We start from the raw sequence: 23,512 nt of genomic DNA, 5'->3' as shown, positions 1-23,512 counted from the left end.
AACCAATCAGGACATTAAACAGGTTTAATCAAACCTGCTCAAGAAAAAAACAAAAAGGACCAATCAGGTGTTAGCGTGGGATAAAATATGGCATGTTTAGAGTGATCATATTTATTTTACTCATAACTATAAATGAGCTCCTGATAAAGAGCTCACTGTCTCTTTAAAACGTCAGCGATAACGTGTCGTACTGTCTCTTTAAAACGTCAGTGATAACGTGTCGTACTGTCTCTTTAAAACGTCAGTGATAACGTGTCGTACTGTCTCTTTAAAACGTCAGTGATAACGTGTCGTACTGTCTCTTTAAAACGTCAGTGATAACGTGTCGTACTGTCTCTTTAAAACGTCTCAGTGATAACGTGTCGTACTGTCTCTTTAAAACGTCTCAGCGATAACGTGTCGTACTGTCTCTTTAAAACGTCAGTGATAACGTGTCGTACTGTCTCTTTAAAACATCTCAGTGATAACGTGTCGTACTGTCTCTTTAAAACGTCAGTGATAACGTGTCGTACTGTCTCTTTAAAACATCTCAGTGATAACGTGTCGTACTGTCTCTTTAAAACATCTCAGTGATAACGTGTCGTACTGTCTCTTTAAAACGTCAGTGATAACGTGTCGTACTGTCTCTTTAAAACGTCAGTGATAACGTGTCGTACTGTCTCTTTAAAACGTCTCAGTGATAACGTGTCGTACTGTCTCTTTAAAACGTCTCAGTGATAACGTGTCGTACTGTCTCTTTAAAACGTCAGTGATAACGTGTCGTACTGTCTCTTTAAAACATCAGTGATAACGTGTCGTACTGTCTCTTTAAAACATCTCAGTGATAACGTGTCGTACTGTCTCTTTAAAACGTCTCAGTGATAACGTGTCGTACTGTCTCTTTAAAACGTCAGTGATAACGTGTCGTACTGTCTCTTTAAAACGTCAGTGATAACGTGTCGTACTGTCTCTTTAAAACGTCAGTGATAACGTGTCGTACTGTCTCTTTAAAACATCTCAGTGATAACGTGTCGTACTGTCTCTTTAAAACATCTCAGTGATAATGTGTCGTACTGTCTCTTTAAAACATCTCAGTGATAACGTGTCGTACTGTCTCTTTAAAACGTCAGCGATAACGTGGATTCATCACCTTGTCATTTCAGAGCCAATAAATATAAAGCAAATATACACAGAAAATAACAGTGTGTGTGTGTGCGTGTGTGTGTGTGTGTGTGTTCAGGCATCAGATGAAGTTGTACCAGTGCTCTCAGGCTCCTCCTCCTGGACCGTCTCTGGTTCTTGTTCAGCCTCAGTGACCTCCTCCTCCTCCACCACCTCCACCACCTCCTCCTCAGTCTCGGTAACCTCAGCCTCAGGCTCCACCTCCTCTTCCTCCTCTCCACCTACACAGGGCGAGAGCAGGATGAAGCTCCACAAACGTATCTACTGTACATGTTCCTGCTGTTAGGGAGCTGAGAAATGATTGATCTACAGGATTGAACACCTGAACCTGATTGATTAGTGACTCTAATCATTCACTCGTTTCTCATCTGAATGAAAATCAAGTATTTCAGACCAACCATAAAAGAAGATGGAAACATCTTTTAAAGAAGAGTGTGACATCACTACACAGTCCCAGTGTGGATGTCATACTGGGGGGGGGGGGCTCCAGCAGGGGGCGCTGCTGCTGTTACAGTGTAAAGGAATAATGTCCACTCAAAGAATAAAGGTTACATACAGTAACTACGTTCTATTTCATCCCTACTGAGCGCCAGAGGCGGGGCTTCCAGCACTGGATGATGAGTACCATCAATGTCACAACCCCTCACCTCTCAGCAACCTTGACTGACGCTAGAGAACCCCTCCCAGCGACGCTAGAGAACCCCTCCCAATGACCATGGAGAACCCCTCCCAATGACCATGGAGAACCCCTCCCAGCGACCATGGAGAACCCCTCCCAATGACCATGGAGAACCCCTCCCAGCGACCATGGAGAACTCCTCCCAGCGACCATGGAGAACCCCTCCCAGCGACCATGGAGAACCCCTCCCAGCGACCATGGAGAACTCCTCCCAGCGACCATGGAGAACCCCTCCCAACTACCATGGAGAACCCCTCCCAGCGACCATGGAGAACCCCTCCCAACTACCATGGAGAACCCCTCCCAATGACCATGGAGAACCCCTCCCAGCGACCATGGAGAACCCCTCCCAGCGACCATAGAGATTAGGGGTGGGAACCTCTGGGTACCTCACAATACGATATGCGATACAAAGCTCACAATAACGATTATCTCACGATATGACGATACTGTGATTATCGATATACTGGTCAGAAATTAATCTACAATAATCTATGATATAACAAGAGTTAGAACGACTGGACACAGAGTAGAGACAAGAGTTAGAACGACTGGACAAACAGAGTAGAGACAAGAGTTAGAACAACTGGACAAACAGAGTAGAGACAAGAGTTAGAACGACTGGACAAACAGAGTAGAGACAAGAGTTAGAACAACTGGACAAACAGAGTAGAGACAAGAGTTAGAACAACTGGACAAACAGAGTAGAGACAAGAGTTAGAACAACTGGACAAACAGAGTAGAGACAAGAGTTAGAACGACTGGACAAACAGAGTAGAGACAAGAGTTAGAACGACTGGACAAACAGAGTAGAGACAAGAGTTAGTACGACTGGACAAACAGAGTAGAGACAAGAGTTAGAACAACTGGACAAACAGAGTAGAGACAAGAGTTAGAACGACTGGACAAACAGAGTAGAGACAAGAGTTAGTACGACTGGACAAACAGAGTAGAGACAAGAGTTAGAACGACTGGACACAGAGTAGAGACAAGAGTTAGAACGACTAGACACAGAGTAGAGACAAGAGTTAGAACGACTAGACACAGAGTAGAGACAAGAGTTAGAACGACTGGACAAAAAGAGTAGAGACAAGAGTTAGAACGACTAGACACAGAGTAGAGACAAGAGTTAGAACGACTGGACAAAAAGAGTAGAGACAAGAGTTAGAACGACTGGACAAACAGAGTAGAGACAAGAGTTAGAACAACTGGACAAACAGAGTAGAGACAAGAGTTAGAACGACTGGACAAACAGAGTAGAGACAAGAGTTAGAACGACTGGACAAACAGAGTAGAGACAAGAGTTAGAACGACTGGACAAACAGAGTAGAGACAAGAGTTAGAACAACTGGACAAACAGAGTAGAGACAAGAGTTAGAACGACTGGACAAACAGAGTAGAGACAAGAGTTAGTACGACTGGACACAGAGTAGAGACAAGAGTTAGAACGACTGGACAAACAGAGTAGAGACAAGAGTTAGAACGACTGGACAAACAGAGTAGAGACAAGAGTTAGTACGACTGGACAAACAGAGTAGAGACAAGAGTTAGAACGACTGGACACAGAGTAGAGACAAGAGTTAGAACGACTGGACAAACAGAGTAGAGACAAGAGTTAGAACGACTAGACACAGAGTAGAGACGAGTTAGAACGACTGGACAAAAAGAGTAGAGACAAGAGTTAGAACGACTAGACACAGAGTAGAGACAAGAGTTAGAACGACTGGACAAAAAGAGTAGAGACAAGAGTTAGAACGACTGGCCATGGAGAACCCCTCCCAGCGACCATGGAGAACCCCTCCCAGCGACCATAGAGATTAGGGGTGGGAACCTCTGGGTACCTCACAATACGATATGCGATACAAAGCTCACAATAACGATTATCTCACGATATGACGATACTGTGATTATCGATATATTGGTCAGAAATTAATCTACAATAATCTATGATATAACAAGAGTTAGAACGACCGGACACAGAGTAGAGACAAGAGTTAGAACGACTAGACACAGAGTAGAGACAAGAGTTAGAACGACTAGACACAGAGTAGAGACGAGTTAGAACGACTGGACAAAAAGAGTAGAGACAAGAGTTAGAACGACTAGACACAGAGTAGAGACAAGAGTTAGAACGACTGGACAAAAAGAGTAGAGACAAGAGTTAGAACGACTGGACAAACAAAGTAGAGACAAGAGTTAGAACGACTGGACAAAAAGAGTAGAGACAAGAGTTAGAACGACTAGACACAGAGTAGAGACAAGAGTTAGAACGACTGGACAAAAAGAGTAGAGACAAGAGTTAGAACGACTGGACACAGAGTAGAGACAAGAGTTAGAACGACTAGACACAGAGTAGAGACAAGAGTTAGAATGACTAGACACAGAGTAGAGACAAGAGTTAGAACGACTAGACACAGAGTAGAGGCGAGTTAGAACGACTGGACAAAAAGAGTAGAGACAAGAGTTAGAACGACTAGACAAAAAGAGTAGAGACAAGAGTTAGAAAGACTGGACACAGAGTAGAGACAAGAGTTAGAACGACTGGACAAAAAGAGTAGAGACAAGAGTTAGAACGACTAGACACAGAGTAGAGACAAGAGTTAGAACGACTGGACAAAAAGAGTAGAGACGAGTTAGAACGACTGGACAAACAAAGTAGAGACAAGAGTTAGAACGACTGGACAAAAAGAGTATAGACGAGTTAGAACGACTGGACAAACAAAGTAGAGACAAGAGTTAGAACGACTAGACACAGAGTAGAGACAAGAGTTAGAACGACTGGACAAAAAGAGTAGAGACAAGAGTTAGAACGACTAGACACAGAGTAGAGACAAGAGTTAGAACGACTGGACAAAAAGAGTAGAGACAAGAGTTAGAAAGACTGGACACAGAGTAGAGACAAGAGTTAGAACGACTGGACAAAAAGAGTAGAGACAAGAGTTAGAACGACTGGCCATGGAGAACCCCTCCCAGCGACCATGGAGAACCCCTCCCAGCGACCATGGAGAACCCCTCCCAATGACCATGGAGAACCCCTCCCAACTACCATGGGGAACCCCTCCCAATGACCATGGAGAACCCCTCCCAATGACCATGGAGAACCCCTCCCAATGACCATGGGGAACCCCTCCCAGCGACCATGGAGAACCCCTCCCAGCGACCATAGAGATTAGGGGTGGGAACCTCTGGGTACCTCACAATACGATATGCGATACAAAGCTCACAATAACGATTATCTCACGATATGACGATACTGTGATTATCGATATATTGGTCAGAAATCAATCTACAATAATCTATGATATAACAAGAGTTAGAACGACTGGACAAACAGAGTAGAGACAAGAGTTAGAACGACTGGACAAACAGAGTAGAGACAAGAGTTAGTACGACTGGACAAACAGTAGAGACAAGAGTTAGTACGACTGGACAAACAGAGTTGAGACAAGAGTTAGAACGACTGGACAAACAGAGTAGAGACAAGAGTTAGAACGACTGGACAAACAGAGTAGAGACAAGAGTTAGTACGACTGGACAAACAGAGTAGAGACAAGAGTTAGAACGACTGGACAAACAGAGTAGAGACAAGAGTTAGAACGACTGGACAAACAGAGTAGAGACAAGAGTTAGAACGACTGGACAAACAGAGTAGAGACAAGAGTTAGAACGACTGGACAAACAGAGTAGAGACAAGAGTTAGTACGACTGGACAAACAGAGTAGAGACAAGAGTTAGAACGACTGGACAAACAGAGTAGAGACAAGAGTTAGAACGACTGGACAAACAGAGTAGAGACAAGAGTTAGAACGACTGGACAAACAGAGTAGAGACAAGAGTTAGAACGACTGGACAAACAGAGTAGAGACAAGAGTTAGTACGACTGGACAAACAGAGTAGAGACAAGAGTTAGTACGACTGGACACAGAGTAGAGACAAGAGTTAGAACGACTGGACAAACAGAGTAGAGACAAGAGTTAGAACGACTGGACAAACAGAGTAGAGACAAGAGTTAGTACGACTGGACAAACAGAGTAGAGACAAGAGTTAGAACGACTAGACACAGAGTAGAGACGAGTTAGAACGACTGGACAAAAAGAGTAGAGACAAGAGTTAGAACGACTAGACACAGAGTAGAGACAAGAGTTAGAACGACTGGACAAAAAGAGTAGAGACAAGAGTTAGAACGACTGGCCATGGAGAACCCCTCCCAATGACCATGGAGAACCCCTCCCAGCGACCATGGAGAACCCCTCCCAATGACCATGGAGAACCCCTCCCAGCGACCATGGAGAACTCCTCCCAGCGACCATGGAGAACCCCTCCCAATGACCATGGAGAACCCCTCCCAGCGACCATGGAGATTAGGGGTGGGAACCTCTGGGTACCTCACAATACGATATGCGATACAAAGCTCACAATAACGATTATCTCACGATATGACGATACTGTGATTATCGATATATTGGTCAGAAATTAATCTACAATAATCTATGATATAACAAGAGTTAGAACGACTGGACAAACAGAGTAGAGACAAGAGTTAGAACGACTAGACACAGAGTAGAGACAAGAGTTAGAACGACTAGACACAGAGTAGAGACAAGAGTTAGAACGACTAGACACAGAGTAGAGACGAGTTAGAACGACTGGACAAAAAGAGTAGAGACAAGAGTTAGAACGACTAGACACAGAGTAGAGACAAGAGTTAGAAAGACTGGACAAAAAGAGTAGAGACAAGAGTTAGAACGACTGGACAAACAGAGTAGAGACAAGAGTTAGAACGACTGGACAAACAGAGTAGAGACAAGAGTTAGTACGACTGGACAAACAGAGTAGAGACAAGAGTTAGAACGACTAGACACAGAGTAGAGACAAGAGTTAGAACGACTAGACACAGAGTAGAGACAAGAGTTAGAACGACTGGACAAACAAAGTAGAGACAAGAGTTAGAACGACTGGACAAAAAGAGTAGAGACAAGAGTTAGAACGACTAGACACAGAGTAGAGACAAGAGTTAGAACGACTGGACAAAAAGAGTAGAGACAAGAGTTAGAACGACTGGACACAGAGTAGAGACAAGAGTTAGAACGACTAGACACAGAGTAGAGACAAGAGTTAGAACGACTAGACACAGAGTAGAGACAAGAGTTAGAACGACTAGACACAGAGTAGAGGCGAGTTAGAACGACTGGACAAAAAGAGTAGAGACAAGAGTTAGAACGACTAGACAAAAAGAGTAGAGACAAGAGTTAGAAAGACTGGACACAGAGTAGAGACAAGAGTTAGAACGACTGGACAAAAAGAGTAGAGACAAGAGTTAGAACGACTAGACACAGAGTAGAGACAAGAGTTAGAACGACTGGACAAAAAGAGTAGAGACGAGTTAGAACGACTGGACAAACAAAGTAGAGACAAGAGTTAGAACGACTGGACAAAAAGAGTAGAGACGAGTTAGAACGACTGGACAAACAAAGTAGAGACAAGAGTTAGAACGACTAGACACAGAGTACAGACAAGAGTTAGAACGACTAGACACAGAGTAGAGGCGAGTTAGAACGACTGGACAAAAAGAGTAGAGACAAGAGTTAGTACGACTGGACAAACAGAGTAGAGACAAGAGTTAGTACGACTGGACACAGAGTAGAGACAAGAGTTAGAACGACTGGACAAACAGAGTAGAGACAAGAGTTAGAACGACTGGACAAACAGAGTAGAGACAAGAGTTAGTACGACTGGACAAACAGAGTAGAGACAAGAGTTAGAACGACTGGACACAGAGCAGAGACAAGAGTTAGAACGACTAGACACAGAGTAGAGACAAGAGTTAGAACGACTGGACAAAAAGAGTAGAGACAAGAGTTAGAACGACTGGCCATGGAGAACCCCTCCCAGCGACCATGGAGAACCCCTCCCAGCGACCATGGAGAACCCCTCCCAATGACCATGGAGAACCCCTCCCAGCGACCATGGAGAACTCCTCCCAGCGACCATGGAGAACCCCTCCCAGCGACCACGGAGAACCCCTCCCAGCGACCATGGAGAACCCCTCCCAACTACCATGGAGAACCCCTCCCAATGACCATGGAGAACCCCTCCCAGCGACCATGGAGATTAGGGGTGGGAACCTCTGGGTACCTCACAATACGATATGCGATACAAAGCTCACAATAACGATTATCTCACGATATGACGATACTGTGATTATCGATATATTGGTCAGAAATCAATCTACAATAATCTATGATATAACAAGAGTTAGAACGACTGGACAAACAGAGTAGAGACAAGAGTTAGAACGACTAGACACAGAGTAGAGACAAGAGTTAGAACGACTAGACACAGAGTAGAGACAAGAGTTAGAACGACTAGACACAGAGTAGAGACGAGTTAGAACGACTGGACACAGAGTAGAGACAAGAGTTAGAACGACTGGACAAAAGAGTAGAGACAAGAGTTAGAACGACTGGACAAACAAAGTAGAGACAAGAGTTAGAACGACTGGACAAAAAGAGTAGAGACAAGAGTTAGAACGACTAGACACAGAGTAGAGACAAGAGTTAGAACGACTGGACAAACAAAGTAGAGACAAGAGTTAGAACGACTGGACAAAAAGAGTAGAGACAAGAGTTAGAACGACTAGACACAGAGTAGAGACAAGAGTTAGAACGACTGGACAAAAAGAGTAGAGACAAGAGTTAGAACGACTGGACACAGAGTAGAGACAAGAGTTAGAACGACTAGACACAGAGTAGAGACAAGAGTTAGAACGACTAGACACAGAGTAGAGACAAGAGTTAGAACGACTAGACACAGAGTAGAGACGAGTTAGAACGACTGGACACAGAGTAGAGACAAGAGTTAGAACGACTGGACAAAAAGAGTAGAGACAAGAGTTAGAACGACTGGACAAACAAAGTAGAGACAAGAGTTAGAACGACTGGACAAAAAGAGTAGAGACAAGAGTTAGAACGACTAGACACAGAGTAGAGACAAGAGTTAGAACGACTGGACAAACAAAGTAGAGACAAGAGTTAGAACGACTGGACAAAAAGAGTAGAGACGAGTTAGAACGACTGGACAAACAAAGTAGAGACAAGAGTTAGAACGACTAGACACAGAGTACAGACAAGAGTTAGAACGACTAGACACAGAGTAGAGGCGAGTTAGAACGACTGGACAAAAAGAGTAGAGACAAGAGTTAGTACGACTGGACAAACAGAGTAGAGACAAGAGTTAGTACGACTGGACACAGAGTAGAGACAAGAGTTAGAACGACTGGACAAACAGAGTAGAGACAAGAGTTAGAACGACTGGACAAACAGAGTAGAGACAAGAGTTAGAACGACTGGACAAACAGAGTAGAGACAGAGTTAGAACGACTGGACACAGAGTAGAGACAAGAGTTAGAACGACTAGACACAGAGTAGAGACAAGAGTTAGAACGACTAGACACAGAGTAGAGAAAAGAGTTAGAACGACTGGACAAAAAGAGTAGAGACAAGAGTTAGAACGACTGGCCATGGAGAACCCCTCCCAGCGACCATGGAGAACTCCTCCCAGCGACCATGGAGAACCCCTCCCAGCGACCATGGAGAACCCCTCCCAGCGACCATGGAGAACCCCTCCCAGCGACCATGGAGAACCCCTCCCAGCGACCACGGAGAACCCCTCCCAGCGACCATGGAGAACCCCTCCCAACTACCATGGAGAACCCCTCCCAATGACCATGGAGAACCCCTCCCAGCGACCATGGAGATTAGGGGTGGGAACCTCTGGGTACCTCACAATACGATATGCGATACAAAGCTCACAATAACGATTATCTCACGATATGACGATACTGTGATTATCGATATATTGGTCAGAAATTAATCTACAATAATCTATGATATAACAAGAGTTAGAACGACTGGACAAACAGAGTAGAGACAAGAGTTAGAACGACTGGACAAACAGAGTAGAGACAAGAGTTAGAACGACTAGACACAGAGTAGAGACAAGAGTTAGAACGACTAGACACAGAGTAGAGACGAGTTAGAACGACTGGACACAGAGTAGAGACAAGAGTTAGAACGACTGGACAAAAAGAGTAGAGACAAGAGTTAGAACGACTGGACAAACAAAGTAGAGACAAGAGTTAGAACGACTGGACAAAAAGAGTAGAGACAAGAGTTAGAACGACTGGACACAGAGTAGAGACAAGAGTTAGAACGACTGGACAAACAAAGTAGAGACAAGAGTTAGAACGACTGGACAAACAGAGTAGAGACAAGAGTTAGAACGACTAGACACAGAGTAGAGACAAGAGTTAGAACGACTGGACAAAAAGAGTAGAGACAAGAGTTAGAACGACTGGACACAGAGTAGAGACAAGAGTTAGAACGACTAGACACAGAGTAGAGACAAGAGTTAGAACGACTAGACACAGAGTAGAGACAAGAGTTAGAACGACTAGACACAGAGTAGAGACGAGTTAGAACGACTGGACACAGAGTAGAGACAAGAGTTAGAACGACTGGACAAAAAGAGTAGAGACAAGAGTTAGAACGACTGGACAAACAAAGTAGAGACAAGAGTTAGAACGACTGGACAAAAAGAGTAGAGACAAGAGTTAGAACGACTAGACACAGAGTAGAGACAAGAGTTAGAACGACTGGACAAACAAAGTAGAGACAAGAGTTAGAACGACTGGACAAAAAGAGTAGAGACAAGAGTTAGAACGACTAGACACAGAGTAGAGACAAGAGTTAGAACGACTGGACAAAAAGAGTAGAGACAAGAGTTAGAACGACTGGACACAGAGTAGAGACAAGAGTTAGAACGACTAGACACAGAGTAGAGACAAGAGTTAGAACGACTAGACACAGAGTAGAGACAAGAGTTAGAACGACTAGACACAGAGTAGAGGCGAGTTAGAACGACTGGACAAAAAGAGTAGAGACAAGAGTTAGAACGACTAGACAAAAAGAGTAGAGACAAGAGTTAGAAAGACTGGACACAGAGTAGAGACAAGAGTTAGAACGACTGGACAAAAAGAGTAGAGACAAGAGTTAGAACGACTAGACACAGAGTAGAGACAAGAGTTAGAACGACTGGACAAAAAGAGTAGAGACAAGAGTTAGAACGACTGGACAAACAAAGTAGAGACAAGAGTTAGAACGACTAGACACAGAGTAGAGACAAGAGTTAGAACGACTAGACACAGAGTAGAGACGAGTAAGAACGACTGGACAAAAAGAGTAGAGACAAGAGTTAGAACGACTAGACACAGAGTAGAGACAAGAGTTAGAACGACTGGACAAAAAGAGTAGAGACAAGAGTTAGAAAGACTGGACACAGAGTAGAGACAAGAGTTAGAACGACTGGACAAAAAGAGTAGAGACAAGAGTTAGAACGACTAGACACAGAGTAGAGACAAGAGTTAGAACGACTGGACAAAAAGAGTAGAGACAAGAGTTAGAACGACTGGACAAACAAAGTAGAGACAAGAGTTAGAACGACTGGACAAAAAGAGTAGAGACAAGAGTTAGAACGACTAGACACAGAGTAGAGACAAGAGTTAGAACGACTGGACAAAAAGAGTAGAGACAAGAGTTAGAACGACTGGACACAGAGTAGAGACAAGAGTTAGAACGACTAGACACAGAGTAGAGACAAGAGTTAGAACGACTAGACACAGAGTAGAGACAAGAGTTAGAACGACTAGACACAGAGTAGAGGCGAGTTAGAACGACTGGACAAAAAGAGTAGAGACAAGAGTTAGAACGACTAGACAAAAAGAGTAGAGACAAGAGTTAGAACGACTAGACACAGAGTAGAGACAAGAGTTAGAACGACTGGACAAAAAGAGTAGAGACAAGAGTTAGAACGACTGGCCATGGAGAACCCCTCCCAGCGACCATGGAGAACCCCTCCCAATGACCATGGAGAACCCCTCCCAGCGACCATGGAGAACTCCTCCCAGCGACCATGGAGAACCCCTCCCAACTACCATGGAGAACCCCTCCCAATGACCATGGAGAACCCCTCCCAGCGACCATGGAGATTAGGGGTGGGAACCTCTGGGTACCTCACAATACGATATGCGATACAAAGCTCACAATAACGATTATCTCACGATATGACGATACTGTGATTATCGATATATTGGTCAGAAATTAATCTACAATAATCTATGATATAACAAGAGTTAGAACGACTGGACAAACAGAGTAGAGACAAGAGTTAGAACGACTAGACACAGAGTAGAGACAAGAGTTAGAACGACTAGACACAGAGTAGAGACAAGAGTTAGAACGACTAGACACAGAGTAGAGACGAGTTAGAACGACTGGACAAAAAGAGTAGAGACAAGAGTTAGAACGACTAGACACAGAGTAGAGACAAGAGTTAGAACGACTGGACAAAAAGAGTAGAGACAAGAGTTAGAACGACTGGACAAACAAAGTAGAGACAAGAGTTAGAACGACTGGACAAACAGAGTAGAGACAAGAGTTAGTACGACTGGACAAACAGAGTAGAGACAAGAGTTAGAACGACTAGACACAGAGTAGAGACAAGAGTTAGAACGACTAGACACAGAGTAGAGACAAGAGTTAGAACGACTGGACAAACAAAGTAGAGACAAGAGTTAGAACGACTGGACAAAAAGAGTAGAGACAAGAGTTAGAACGACTAGACACAGAGTAGAGACAAGAGTTAGAACGACTGGACAAAAAGAGTAGAGACAAGAGTTAGAACGACTGGACACAGAGTAGAGACAAGAGTTAGAACGACTAGACACAGAGTAGAGACAAGAGTTAGAACGACTAGACACAGAGTAGAGACAAGAGTTAGAACGACTAGACACAGAGTAGAGGCGAGTTAGAACGACTGGACAAAAAGAGTAGAGACAAGAGTTAGAACGACTAGACAAAAAGAGTAGAGACAAGAGTTAGAAAGACTGGACACAGAGTAGAGACAAGAGTTAGAACGACTGGACAAAAAGAGTAGAGACAAGAGTTAGAACGACTAGACACAGAGTAGAGACAAGAGTTAGAACGACTGGACAAAAAGAGTAGAGACGAGTTAGAACGACTGGACAAACAAAGTAGAGACAAGAGTTAGAACGACTGGACAAAAAGAGTAGAGACGAGTTAGAACGACTGGACAAACAAAGTAGAGACAAGAGTTAGAACGACTAGACACAGAGTAGAGACAAGAGTTAGAACGACTAGACACAGAGTAGAGGCGAGTTAGAACGACTGGACAAAAAGAGTAGAGACAAGAGTTAGTACGACTGGACAAACAGAGTAGAGACAAGAGTTAGTACGACTGGACACAGAGTAGAGACAAGAGTTAGAACGACTGGACAAACAGAGTAGAGACAAGAGTTAGAACGACTGGACAAACAGAGTAGAGACAAGAGTTAGTACGACTGGACAAACAGAGTAGAGACAAGAGTTAGAACGACTGGACACAGAGCAGAGACAAGAGTTAGAACGACTAGACACAGAGTAGAGACAAGAGTTAGAACGACTAGACACAGAGTAGAGACAAGAGTTAGAACGACTGGACAAAAAGAGTAGAGACAAGAGTTAGAACGACTGGCCATGGAGAACCCCTCCCAGCGACCATGGAGAACCCCTCCCAGCGACCATGGAGAACCCCTCCCAATGACCATGGAGAACCCCTCCCAGCGACCATGGAGAACTCCTCCCAGCGACCATGGAGAACCCCTCCCAGCGACCATGGAGAACCCCTCCCAGCGACCATGGAGAACCCCTCCCAACTACCATGGAGAACCCCTCCCAATGACCATGGAGAACCCCTCCCAGCGACCATAGAGATTAGGGGTGGGAACCTCTGGGTACCTCACAATACGATATGCGATACAAAGCTCACAATAACGATTATCTCACGATATGACGATACTGTGATTATCGATATATTGGTCAGAAATTAATCTACAATAATCTATGATATAACAAGAGTTAGAACGACTGGACAAACAGAGTAGAGACAAGAGTTAGAACGACTAGACACAGAGTAGAGACAAGAGTTAGAACGACTAGACACAGAGTAGAGACAAGAGTTAGAACGACTAGACACAGAGTAGAGACGAGTTAGAACGACTGGACACAGAGTAGAGACAAGAGTTAGAACGACTGGACAAAAAGAGTAGAGACAAGAGTTAGAACGACTGGACAAACAAAGTAGAGACAAGAGTTAGAACGACTGGACAAAAAGAGTAGAGACAAGAGTTAGAACGACTAGACACAGAGTAGAGACAAGAGTTAGAACGACTGGACAAACAAAGTAGAGACAAGAGTTAGAACGACTGGACAAAAAGAGTAGAGACAAGAGTTAGAACGACTAGACACAGAGTAGAGACAAGAGTTAGAACGACTGGACAAAAAGAGTAGAGACAAGAGTTAGAACGACTAGACACAGAGTAGAGACAAGAGTTAGAACGACTAGACACAGAGTAGAGACAAGAGTTAGAACGACTAGACACAGAGTAGAGACAGAGTTAGAACGACTAGACACAGAGTAGAGACGAGTTAGAACGACTGGACACAGAGTAGAGACAAGAGTTAGAACGACTGGACAAAAAGAGTAGAGACAAGAGTTAGAACGACTGGACAAACAAAGTAGAGACAAGAGTTAGAACGACTGGACAAAAAGAGTAGAGACAAGAGTTAGAACGACTAGACACAGAGTAGAGACAAGAGTTAGAACGACTGGACAAACAAAGTAGAGACAAGAGTTAGAACGACTGGACAAAAAGAGTAGAGACGAGTTAGAACGACTGGACAAACAAAGTAGAGACAAGAGTTAGAACGACTAGACACAGAGTACAGACAAGAGTTAGAACGACTAGACACAGAGTAGAGGCGAGTTAGAACGACTGGACAAAAAGAGTAGAGACAAGAGTTAGTACGACTGGACAAACAGAGTAGAGACAAGAGTTAGTACGACTGGACACAGAGTAGAGACAAGAGTTAGAACGACTGGACAAACAGAGTAGAGACAAGAGTTAGAACGACTGGACAAACAGAGTAGAGACAAGAGTTAGTACGACTGGACAAACAGAGTAGAGACAAGAGTTAGAACGACTGGACACAGAGCAGAGACAAGAGTTAGAACGACTAGACACAGAGTAGAGACAAGAGTTAGAACGACTAGACACAGAGTAGAGAAAAGAGTTAGAACGACTGGACAAAAAGAGTAGAGACAAGAGTTAGAACGACTGGCCATGGAGAACCCCTCCCAGCGACCATGGAGAACCCCTCCCAGCGACCATGGAGAACCCCTCCCAGCGACCATGGAGAACCCCTCCCAGCGACCATGGAGAACTCCTCCCAGCGACCATGGAGAACCCCTCCCAGCGACCATGGAGAACCCCTCCCAGCGACCATGGAGAACCCCTCCCAACTACCATGGAGAACCCCTCCCAATGACCATGGAGAACCCCTCCCAGCGACCATGGAGATTAGGGGTGGGAACCTCTGGGTACCTCACAATACGATATGCGATACAAAGCTCACAATAACGATTATCTCACGATATGACGATACTGTGATTATCGATATATTGGTCAGAAATTAATCTACAATAATCTATGATATAACAAGAGTTAGAACGACTGGACAAACAGAGTAGAGACAAGAGTTAGAACGACTAGACACAGAGTAGAGACAAGAGTTAGAACGACTAGACACAGAGTAGAGACAAGAGTTAGAACGACTAGACACAGAGTAGAGACGAGTTAGAACGACTGGACACAGAGTAGAGACAAGAGTTAGAACGACTGGACAAAAAGAGTAGAGACAAGAGTTAGAACGACTGGACAAACAAAGTAGAGACAAGAGTTAGAACGACTGGACAAAAAGAGTAGAGACAAGAGTTAGAACGACTAGACACAGAGTAGAGACAAGAGTTAGAACGACTGGACAAAAAGAGTAGAGACAAGAGTTAGAACGACTGGACAAAAAGAGTAGAGACAAGAGTTAGAACGACTAGACACAGAGTAGAGACAAGAGTTAGAACGACTGGACAAAAAGAGTAGAGACAAGAGTTAGAACGACTGGACACAGAGTAGAGACAAGAGTTAGAACGACTAGACACAGAGTAGAGACAAGAGTTAGAACGACTAGACACAGAGTAGAGACAAGAGTTAGAACGACTAGACACAGAGTAGAGACGAGTTAGAACGACTGGACACAGAGTAGAGACAAGAGTTAGAACGACTGGACAAAAAGAGTAGAGACAAGAGTTAGAACGACTGGACAAACAAAGTAGAGACAAGAGTTAGAACGACTGGACAAAAAGAGTAGAGACAAGAGTTAGAACGACTAGACACAGAGTAGAGACAAGAGTTAGAACGACTGGACAAACAAAGTAGAGACAAGAGTTAGAACGACTGGACAAAAAGAGTAGAGACAAGAGTTAGAACGACTAGACACAGAGTAGAGACAAGAGTTAGAACGACTGGACAAAAAGAGTAGAGACAAGAGTTAGAACGACTGGACACAGAGTAGAGACAAGAGTTAGAACGACTAGACACAGAGTAGAGACAAGAGTTAGAACGACTAGACACAGAGTAGAGACAAGAGTTAGAACGACTAGACACAGAGTAGAGGCGAGTTAGAACGACTGGACAAAAAGAGTAGAGACAAGAGTTAGAACGACTAGACAAAAAGAGTAGAGACAAGAGTTAGAAAGACTGGACACAGAGTAGAGACAAGAGTTAGAACGACTGGACAAAAGAGTAGAGACAAGAGTTAGAACGACTAGACACAGAGTAGAGACAAGAGTTAGAACGACTGGACAAAAAGAGTAGAGACAAGAGTTAGAACGACTGGACAAACAGAGTAGAGACAAGAGTTAGAACGACTAGACACAGAGTAGAGACAAGAGTTAGAACGACTAGACACAGAGTAGAGACGAGTAAGAACGACTGGACAAAAAGAGTAGAGACAAGAGTTAGAACGACTAGACACAGAGTAGAGACAAGAGTTAGAACGACTGGACAAAAAGAGTAGAGACAAGAGTTAGAAAGACTGGACACAGAGTAGAGACAAGAGTTAGAACGACTGGACAAAAAGAGTAGAGACAAGAGTTAGAACGACTAGACACAGAGTAGAGACAAGAGTTAGAACGACTGGACAAAAAGAGTAGAGACAAGAGTTAGAACGACTGGACAAACAAAGTAGAGACAAGAGTTAGAACGACTGGACAAAAAGAGTAGAGACAAGAGTTAGAACGACTAGACACAGAGTAGAGACAAGAGTTAGAACGACTGGACAAAAAGAGTAGAGACAAGAGTTAGAACGACTGGACACAGAGTAGAGACAAGAGTTAGAACGACTAGACACAGAGTAGAGACAAGAGTTAGAACGACTAGACACAGAGTAGAGACAAGAGTTAGAACGACTAGACACAGAGTAGAGGCGAGTTAGAACGACTGGACAAAAAGAGTAGAGACAAGAGTTAGAACGACTAGAAACAGAGTAGAGACAAGAGTTAGAACGACTAGACACAGAGTAGAGACAAGAGTTAGAACGACTGGACAAAAAGAGTAGAGACAAGAGTTAGAAAGACTGGACACAGAGTAGAGACAAGAGTTAGAACGACTGGACAAAAAGAGTAGAGACAAGAGTTAGAACGACTAGACACAGAGTAGAGACAAGAGTTAGAACGACTGGACAAAAAGAGTAGAGACGAGTTAGAACGACTGGACAAACAAAGTAGAGACAAGAGTTAGAACGACTGGACAAAAAGAGTAGAGACGAGTTAGAACGACTGGACAAACAAAGTAGAGACAAGAGTTAGAACGACTAGACACAGAGTAGAGACAAGAGTTAGAACGACTGGACACAGAGTAGAGACAAGAGTTAGAACGACTGGACACAGAGTAGAGACAAGAGTTAGAACGACTAGACACAGAGTAGAGACAAGAGTTAGAACGACTAGACACAGAGTAGAGACAAGAGTTAGAACGACTAGACACAGAGTAGAGACGAGTTAGAACGACTGGACAAAAAGAGTAGAGACAAGAGTTAGAATGACTAGACACAGAGTAGAGACAAGAGTTAGAACGACTGGACAAAAAGAGTAGAGACAAGAGTTAGAAAGACTGGACACAGAGTAGAGACAAGAGTTAGAACGACTGGACAAAAAGAGTAGAGACAAGAGTTAGAACGACTGGACAAAAAGAGTAGAGACAAGAGTTAGAACGACTGGCCATGGAGAACCCCTCCCAGCGACCATGGAGAACTCCTCCCAGCGACCATGGAGAACCCCTCCCAACTACCATGGAGAACCCCTCCCAGCGACCATGGAGAACCCCTCCCAGCGACCATGGAGAACCCCTCCCAATGACCATGGAGAACCCCTCCCAGCGACCATGGAGAACCCCTCCCAGCGACCATGGAGAACCCCTCCCAGCGACCATAGAGATTAGGGGTGGGAACCTCTGGGTACCTCACAATACGATATGCGATACAAAGCTCACAATAACGATTATCTCACGATATGACGATACTGTGATTATCGATATATTGGTCAGAAATCAATCTACAATAATCTATGATATAACAAGAGTTAGAACGACTGGACAAACAGAGTAGAGACAAGAGTTAGAACGACTAGACACAGAGTAGAGACAAGAGTTAGAATGACTGGACAAACAGAGTAGAGACAAGAGTTAGAACGACTGGACAAACAGAGTAGAGACAAGAGTTAGAACGACTGGACACAGAGTAGAGACAAGAGTTAGAACGACTGGACAAACAGAGTAGAGACAAGAGTTAGTACGACTGGACAAACAGTAGAGACAAGAGTTAGTACGACTGGACAAACAGAGTAGAGACAAGAGTTAGAACGACTCGACAAACAGAGTAGAGACAAGAGTTAGTACGACTGGACAAACAGTAGAGACAAGAGTTAGTACGACTGGACAAACAGAGTAGAGACAAGAGTTAGAACGACTGGACAAACAGAGTAGAGACAAGAGTTAGTACGACTGGACAGAGTAGAGACAAGAGTTAGTACGACTGGACAAACAGAGTAGAGACAAGAGTTAGAACGACTGGACAAACAGAGTAGAGACAAGAGTTAGAACGACTGGACACAGAGTAGAGACAAGAGTTAGAACGACTGGACAAACAGAGTAGAGACAAGAGTTAGAACGACTGGACAAACAGAGTAGAGACAAGAGTTAGAACGACTGGACAAACAGAGTAGAGACAAGAGTTAGTACGACTGGACAGAGTAGAGACAAGAGTTAGTACGACTGGACAACAGAGTAGAGACAAGAGTTAGAACGACTGGACAAACAGAGTAGAGACAAGAGTTAGAACGACTGGACAAACAGAGTAGAGACAAGAGTTAGTACGACTGGACAGAGTAGAGACAAGAGTTAGTACGACTGGACAAACAGAGTAGAGACAAGAGTTAGAACGACTGGACAAACAGAGTAGAGACAAGAGTTAGAACGACTGGACAAACAGAGTAGAGACAAGAGTTAGAACGACTGGACAAACAGAGTAGAGACAAGAGTTAGTACGACTGGACAGAGTAGAGACAAGAGTTAGTACGACTGGACAAACAGAGTAGAGACAAGAGTTAGAACGACTGGACAAACAGAGTAGAGACAAGAGTTAGAACGACTGGACAAACAGAGTAGAGACAAGAGTTAGTACGACTGGACAGAGTAGAGACAAGAGTTAGAACGACTGGACAAACAGAGTAGAGACAAGAGTTAGAACGACTGGACAAACAGAGTAGAGACAAGAGTTAGAACGACTGGACAAACAGAGTAGAGACTGTCTGTAACCTTTACTCTATAGGAACCATTGAACCTCATCTCACCTGGATTAAAGTCCTCCTGGAGCCATAAATACCTTCTCTATGAAGACAATACAGTGGATTACATTATATACAGTTAGAATTATAGAGAATAATGTTTGATTTAATTTATATTGATCATGTAAATAGAAACTTAAAAACAGTTTAAAATAAAATAAATAACATTAATAAATAAAACATTATCTTCATCTTCAAATTCTTACACATCTCAGTTTACATGAACACAATGTTTATAAAGTAGATTTTTATAGTTAATGTATATGAAAGTCTATAAAAAGTAACATGAATATAATAACACATGATCATGTGATCAACACATGCTAATTACTCATTTCATAAAACATACATATTTAACCTGTACATTGGTGGTTAAATGAATCTGTTCCCACACAATTAAAATCTGTATTTTCTTCCAAAATAGTGTTTTTGTTGGTTTAGTTTCTTACCAGGGATTTAAAACTTAAGGTTAGTCACAGGTGGAGGAAAGTTGATGGTCTGTAGATGTTGTAGGAATGTGCTGAGTCATTGTACAACCTGATTTATTCTAGGTTAATAAATTGTTATATCATGATTGTATTTGTCATTAATCATTAATAACCTCTGTAAAAAATAACTATTTATTATTAAGCTATAGGGAGACATTGTATTTCACTCTGACAAAGCGTTGAGCTGCTCCGTCCATAATAAGGTCACACACTCATAAAATACTGCATATGTGAACATTTTGGTCACAGTCTCGAGATCTGAGTAGAGAGACACAAAACAGGACACACTGAGACACACAGAGTAAATACAAGAGTTAGAAGGACTGGACACAGAGACAGGACACACTAAGACCAAACACACTGAGAAATTACACAGACTTAGACAGGACAAACAGAGACTGGACACCAAACAAACAGAGACACACTGAGGCATCAGGGATGTGTTCAGAATAGCAAAACATTAAGACCAAAAAAAATTAGACAAATTAAATAGGGACAGGACACACAGAGACACACACTAAAACAGGACACACGGGACAGGACACAGAGACACACACTAAAACAGGACACACAGAGACACACACTAAAACAGGACACACAGAGACACACACTAAAACAGGACACACACAGGGACAGGACACACAGAGACACACACAGGGACAGGACACACAGAGACACACACAGGGACAGGACACACAGAGACACACACTAAAACAGGACACACAGAGACACACACTAAAACAGGACACACAGAGACACACACTAAAACAGGACACACAGAGACACACACTAAAACAGGACACACAGGGACAGGACACACAGAGACACACACTAAAACAGGACACACAGGGACACACACTAAAACAGGACACACAGGGACAGGACACACAGAGACACACACTAAAACAGGACACACAGAGACACACACTAAAACAGGACACACACTAAAACATGACACACAGAGACACACACTAAAACAGGACACACTAAAACAGGACACACACTAAAACAGGACACACAGAGACACACACTAAAACAGGACACACACTAAAACAGGACACACAGAGACACACACTAAAACAGGACACACAGAGACACACACTAAAACAGGACACACAGGGACAGGACACACAGAGACACACACTAAAACAGGACACACAAGGACAGGACACACAGAGACACACACTAAAACAGGACACACAGGGACAGGACACACAGAGACACACACTAAAACAGGACACACAGGGACACACACAGGGACAGGACACACAGAGACACACACTAAAACAGGACACACAGAGACACACACTAAAACAGGACACACAGAGACACACACTAAAACAGGACACACAGAGACACACACTAAAACAGGACACACAGGGACAGGACACACAGAGACACACACTAAAACAGGACACACAGGGACAGGACACACAGAGACACACACTAAAACAGGACACACAAGGACAGGACACACAGAGACACACACTAAAACAGGACACACTAAAACAGGACACACTAAAACAGGACACACAGAGACACACACTAAAACAGGACACACAGAGACACACACTAAAACATGATACACAGAGACACACACTAAAACAGGACACACAGGGACAGGACACACAGAGACACACACTAAAACAGGAAACACAAGGACAGGACACACAGAGACACACACTAAAACAGGCACACACTAAAACAGGACACACAGAGACACACACTAAAACAGGACACACAGAGACACACACTAAAACAGGACACACAAGGACAGGACACACAGAGACACACACTAAAACAGGACACACAGGGACAGGACACACAGAGACACACACTAAAACAGGACACACGGGACAGGACACAGAGACACACACTAAAACAGGACACACAGAGACACACACTAAAATAGGACACACAGAGACACACACTAAAACATGACACACAGAGACACACACTAAAACAGGACACACACTAAAACATGACACAGAGACACACACTAAAACAGGACACACAGAGACAGGACACACAGAGACACACACTAAAACAGGACACACAGGGACAGGACACACAGAGACACACACTAAAACAGGACACACGGGACAGGACACAGAGACACACACTAAAACAGGACACACAGAGACACACACTAAAACAGGACACACAGAGACACACACTAAAACATGACACACAGAGACACACACTAAAACAGGACACACACTAAAACAGGACACACAGAGACACACACTAAAACATGACACAGAGACACACACTAAAACAGGACACACAGAGACAGGACACACAGAGACACACACTAAAACAGGACACACAGAGACACACACTAAAACAGGACACACACTAAAACATGACACAGAGACACACACTAAAACAGGACACACAGAGACAGGACACACAGAGACACACACTAAAACAGGACACACAGAGACACACACTAAAACAGGACACACAGGGACAGGACACACAGAGACACACACTAAAACAGGACACACGGGACAGGACACAGAGACACACACTAAAACAGGACACAGAGACACACACTAAAACATGACACAGAGACACACACTAAAACAGGACACAGAGACACACACTAAAACAGGACACAGAGACACACACTAAAACATGACACAGAGACACACACTAAAACAGGACACAGAGACACACACTAAAACAGGACACACAGGGACAGGACACACAGAGACACACACTAAAACAGGACACAGAGACACACACTAAAACAGGACACAGAGACACACACTAAAACATGACACAGAGACACACACTAAAACATGACACAGAGACACACACTAAAACAGGACACAGAGACACACACTAAAACAGGACACACAGGGACAGGACACAGAGACACACACTAAAACAGGACACACAGGGACAGGACACACAGAGACACACACTAAAACATGACACACAGAGACACACACTAAAACATGACACACAGAGACACACACTAAAACATGACACACAGAGACACACACTAAAACATGACACACAGAGACACACACTAAAACAGGACACACAGAGACACACACTAAAACAGGACACACAGAGACACACACTAAAACATGACACACAGAGACACACACTAAAACAGGACACACAGAGACACACACTAAAACATGATACAGAGACAGGACACACAGAGACACACACTAAAACAGGACACACAGGGACAGGACACACAGAGACACACACTAAAACAGGACACACAGGGACAGGACACACAGAGACACACACTAAAACAGGACACACACTAAAACATGACACACAGAGACACACACTAAAACAGGACACACAC

The 23,512-nt window shown here is 43.6% G+C and overlaps 1 protein-coding gene and 1 long non-coding RNA gene across 2 annotated transcripts in view; both read right to left on the bottom strand.

The window, feature by feature from the left end:
• Positions 1-164: 164 nt before the first annotated feature.
• LOC114470957 (uncharacterized) lies at positions 165-1,214 on the bottom strand. The gene is made up of 2 exons (XR_003674929.1): positions 1,117-1,214; positions 165-982 (listed from the first exon to the last, which is right to left on the bottom strand). It is a non-coding gene; the product is annotated as an uncharacterized LOC114470957 (long non-coding RNA).
• A 100-nt stretch (positions 1,215-1,314) lies between these two features.
• The window catches only part of mgarpa (mitochondria localized glutamic acid rich protein a), a gene marked incomplete at its 3' end in the record, with an annotated part of 38,140 nt that continues 15,942 nt past the window's right edge, over positions 1,315-23,512 (bottom strand). The window contains exon 5 of the mRNA XM_028460364.1: positions 1,315-1,382. Within this exon, the coding sequence (XP_028316165.1) occupies positions 1,315-1,382 (68 nt within the window). The remainder of the gene's footprint in view (positions 1,383-23,512) is intronic.

The sequence above is a fragment of the Gouania willdenowi genome, chromosome 10 (assembly GCF_900634775.1).
Source record: "Gouania willdenowi chromosome 10, fGouWil2.1, whole genome shotgun sequence".
Lineage (NCBI taxonomy): Eukaryota > Metazoa > Chordata > Actinopteri > Blenniiformes > Gobiesocidae > Gouania > Gouania willdenowi.
Note: the sequence above shows the minus strand (reverse complement) of the source record. Positions and strands in the feature narration are given on the sequence as shown.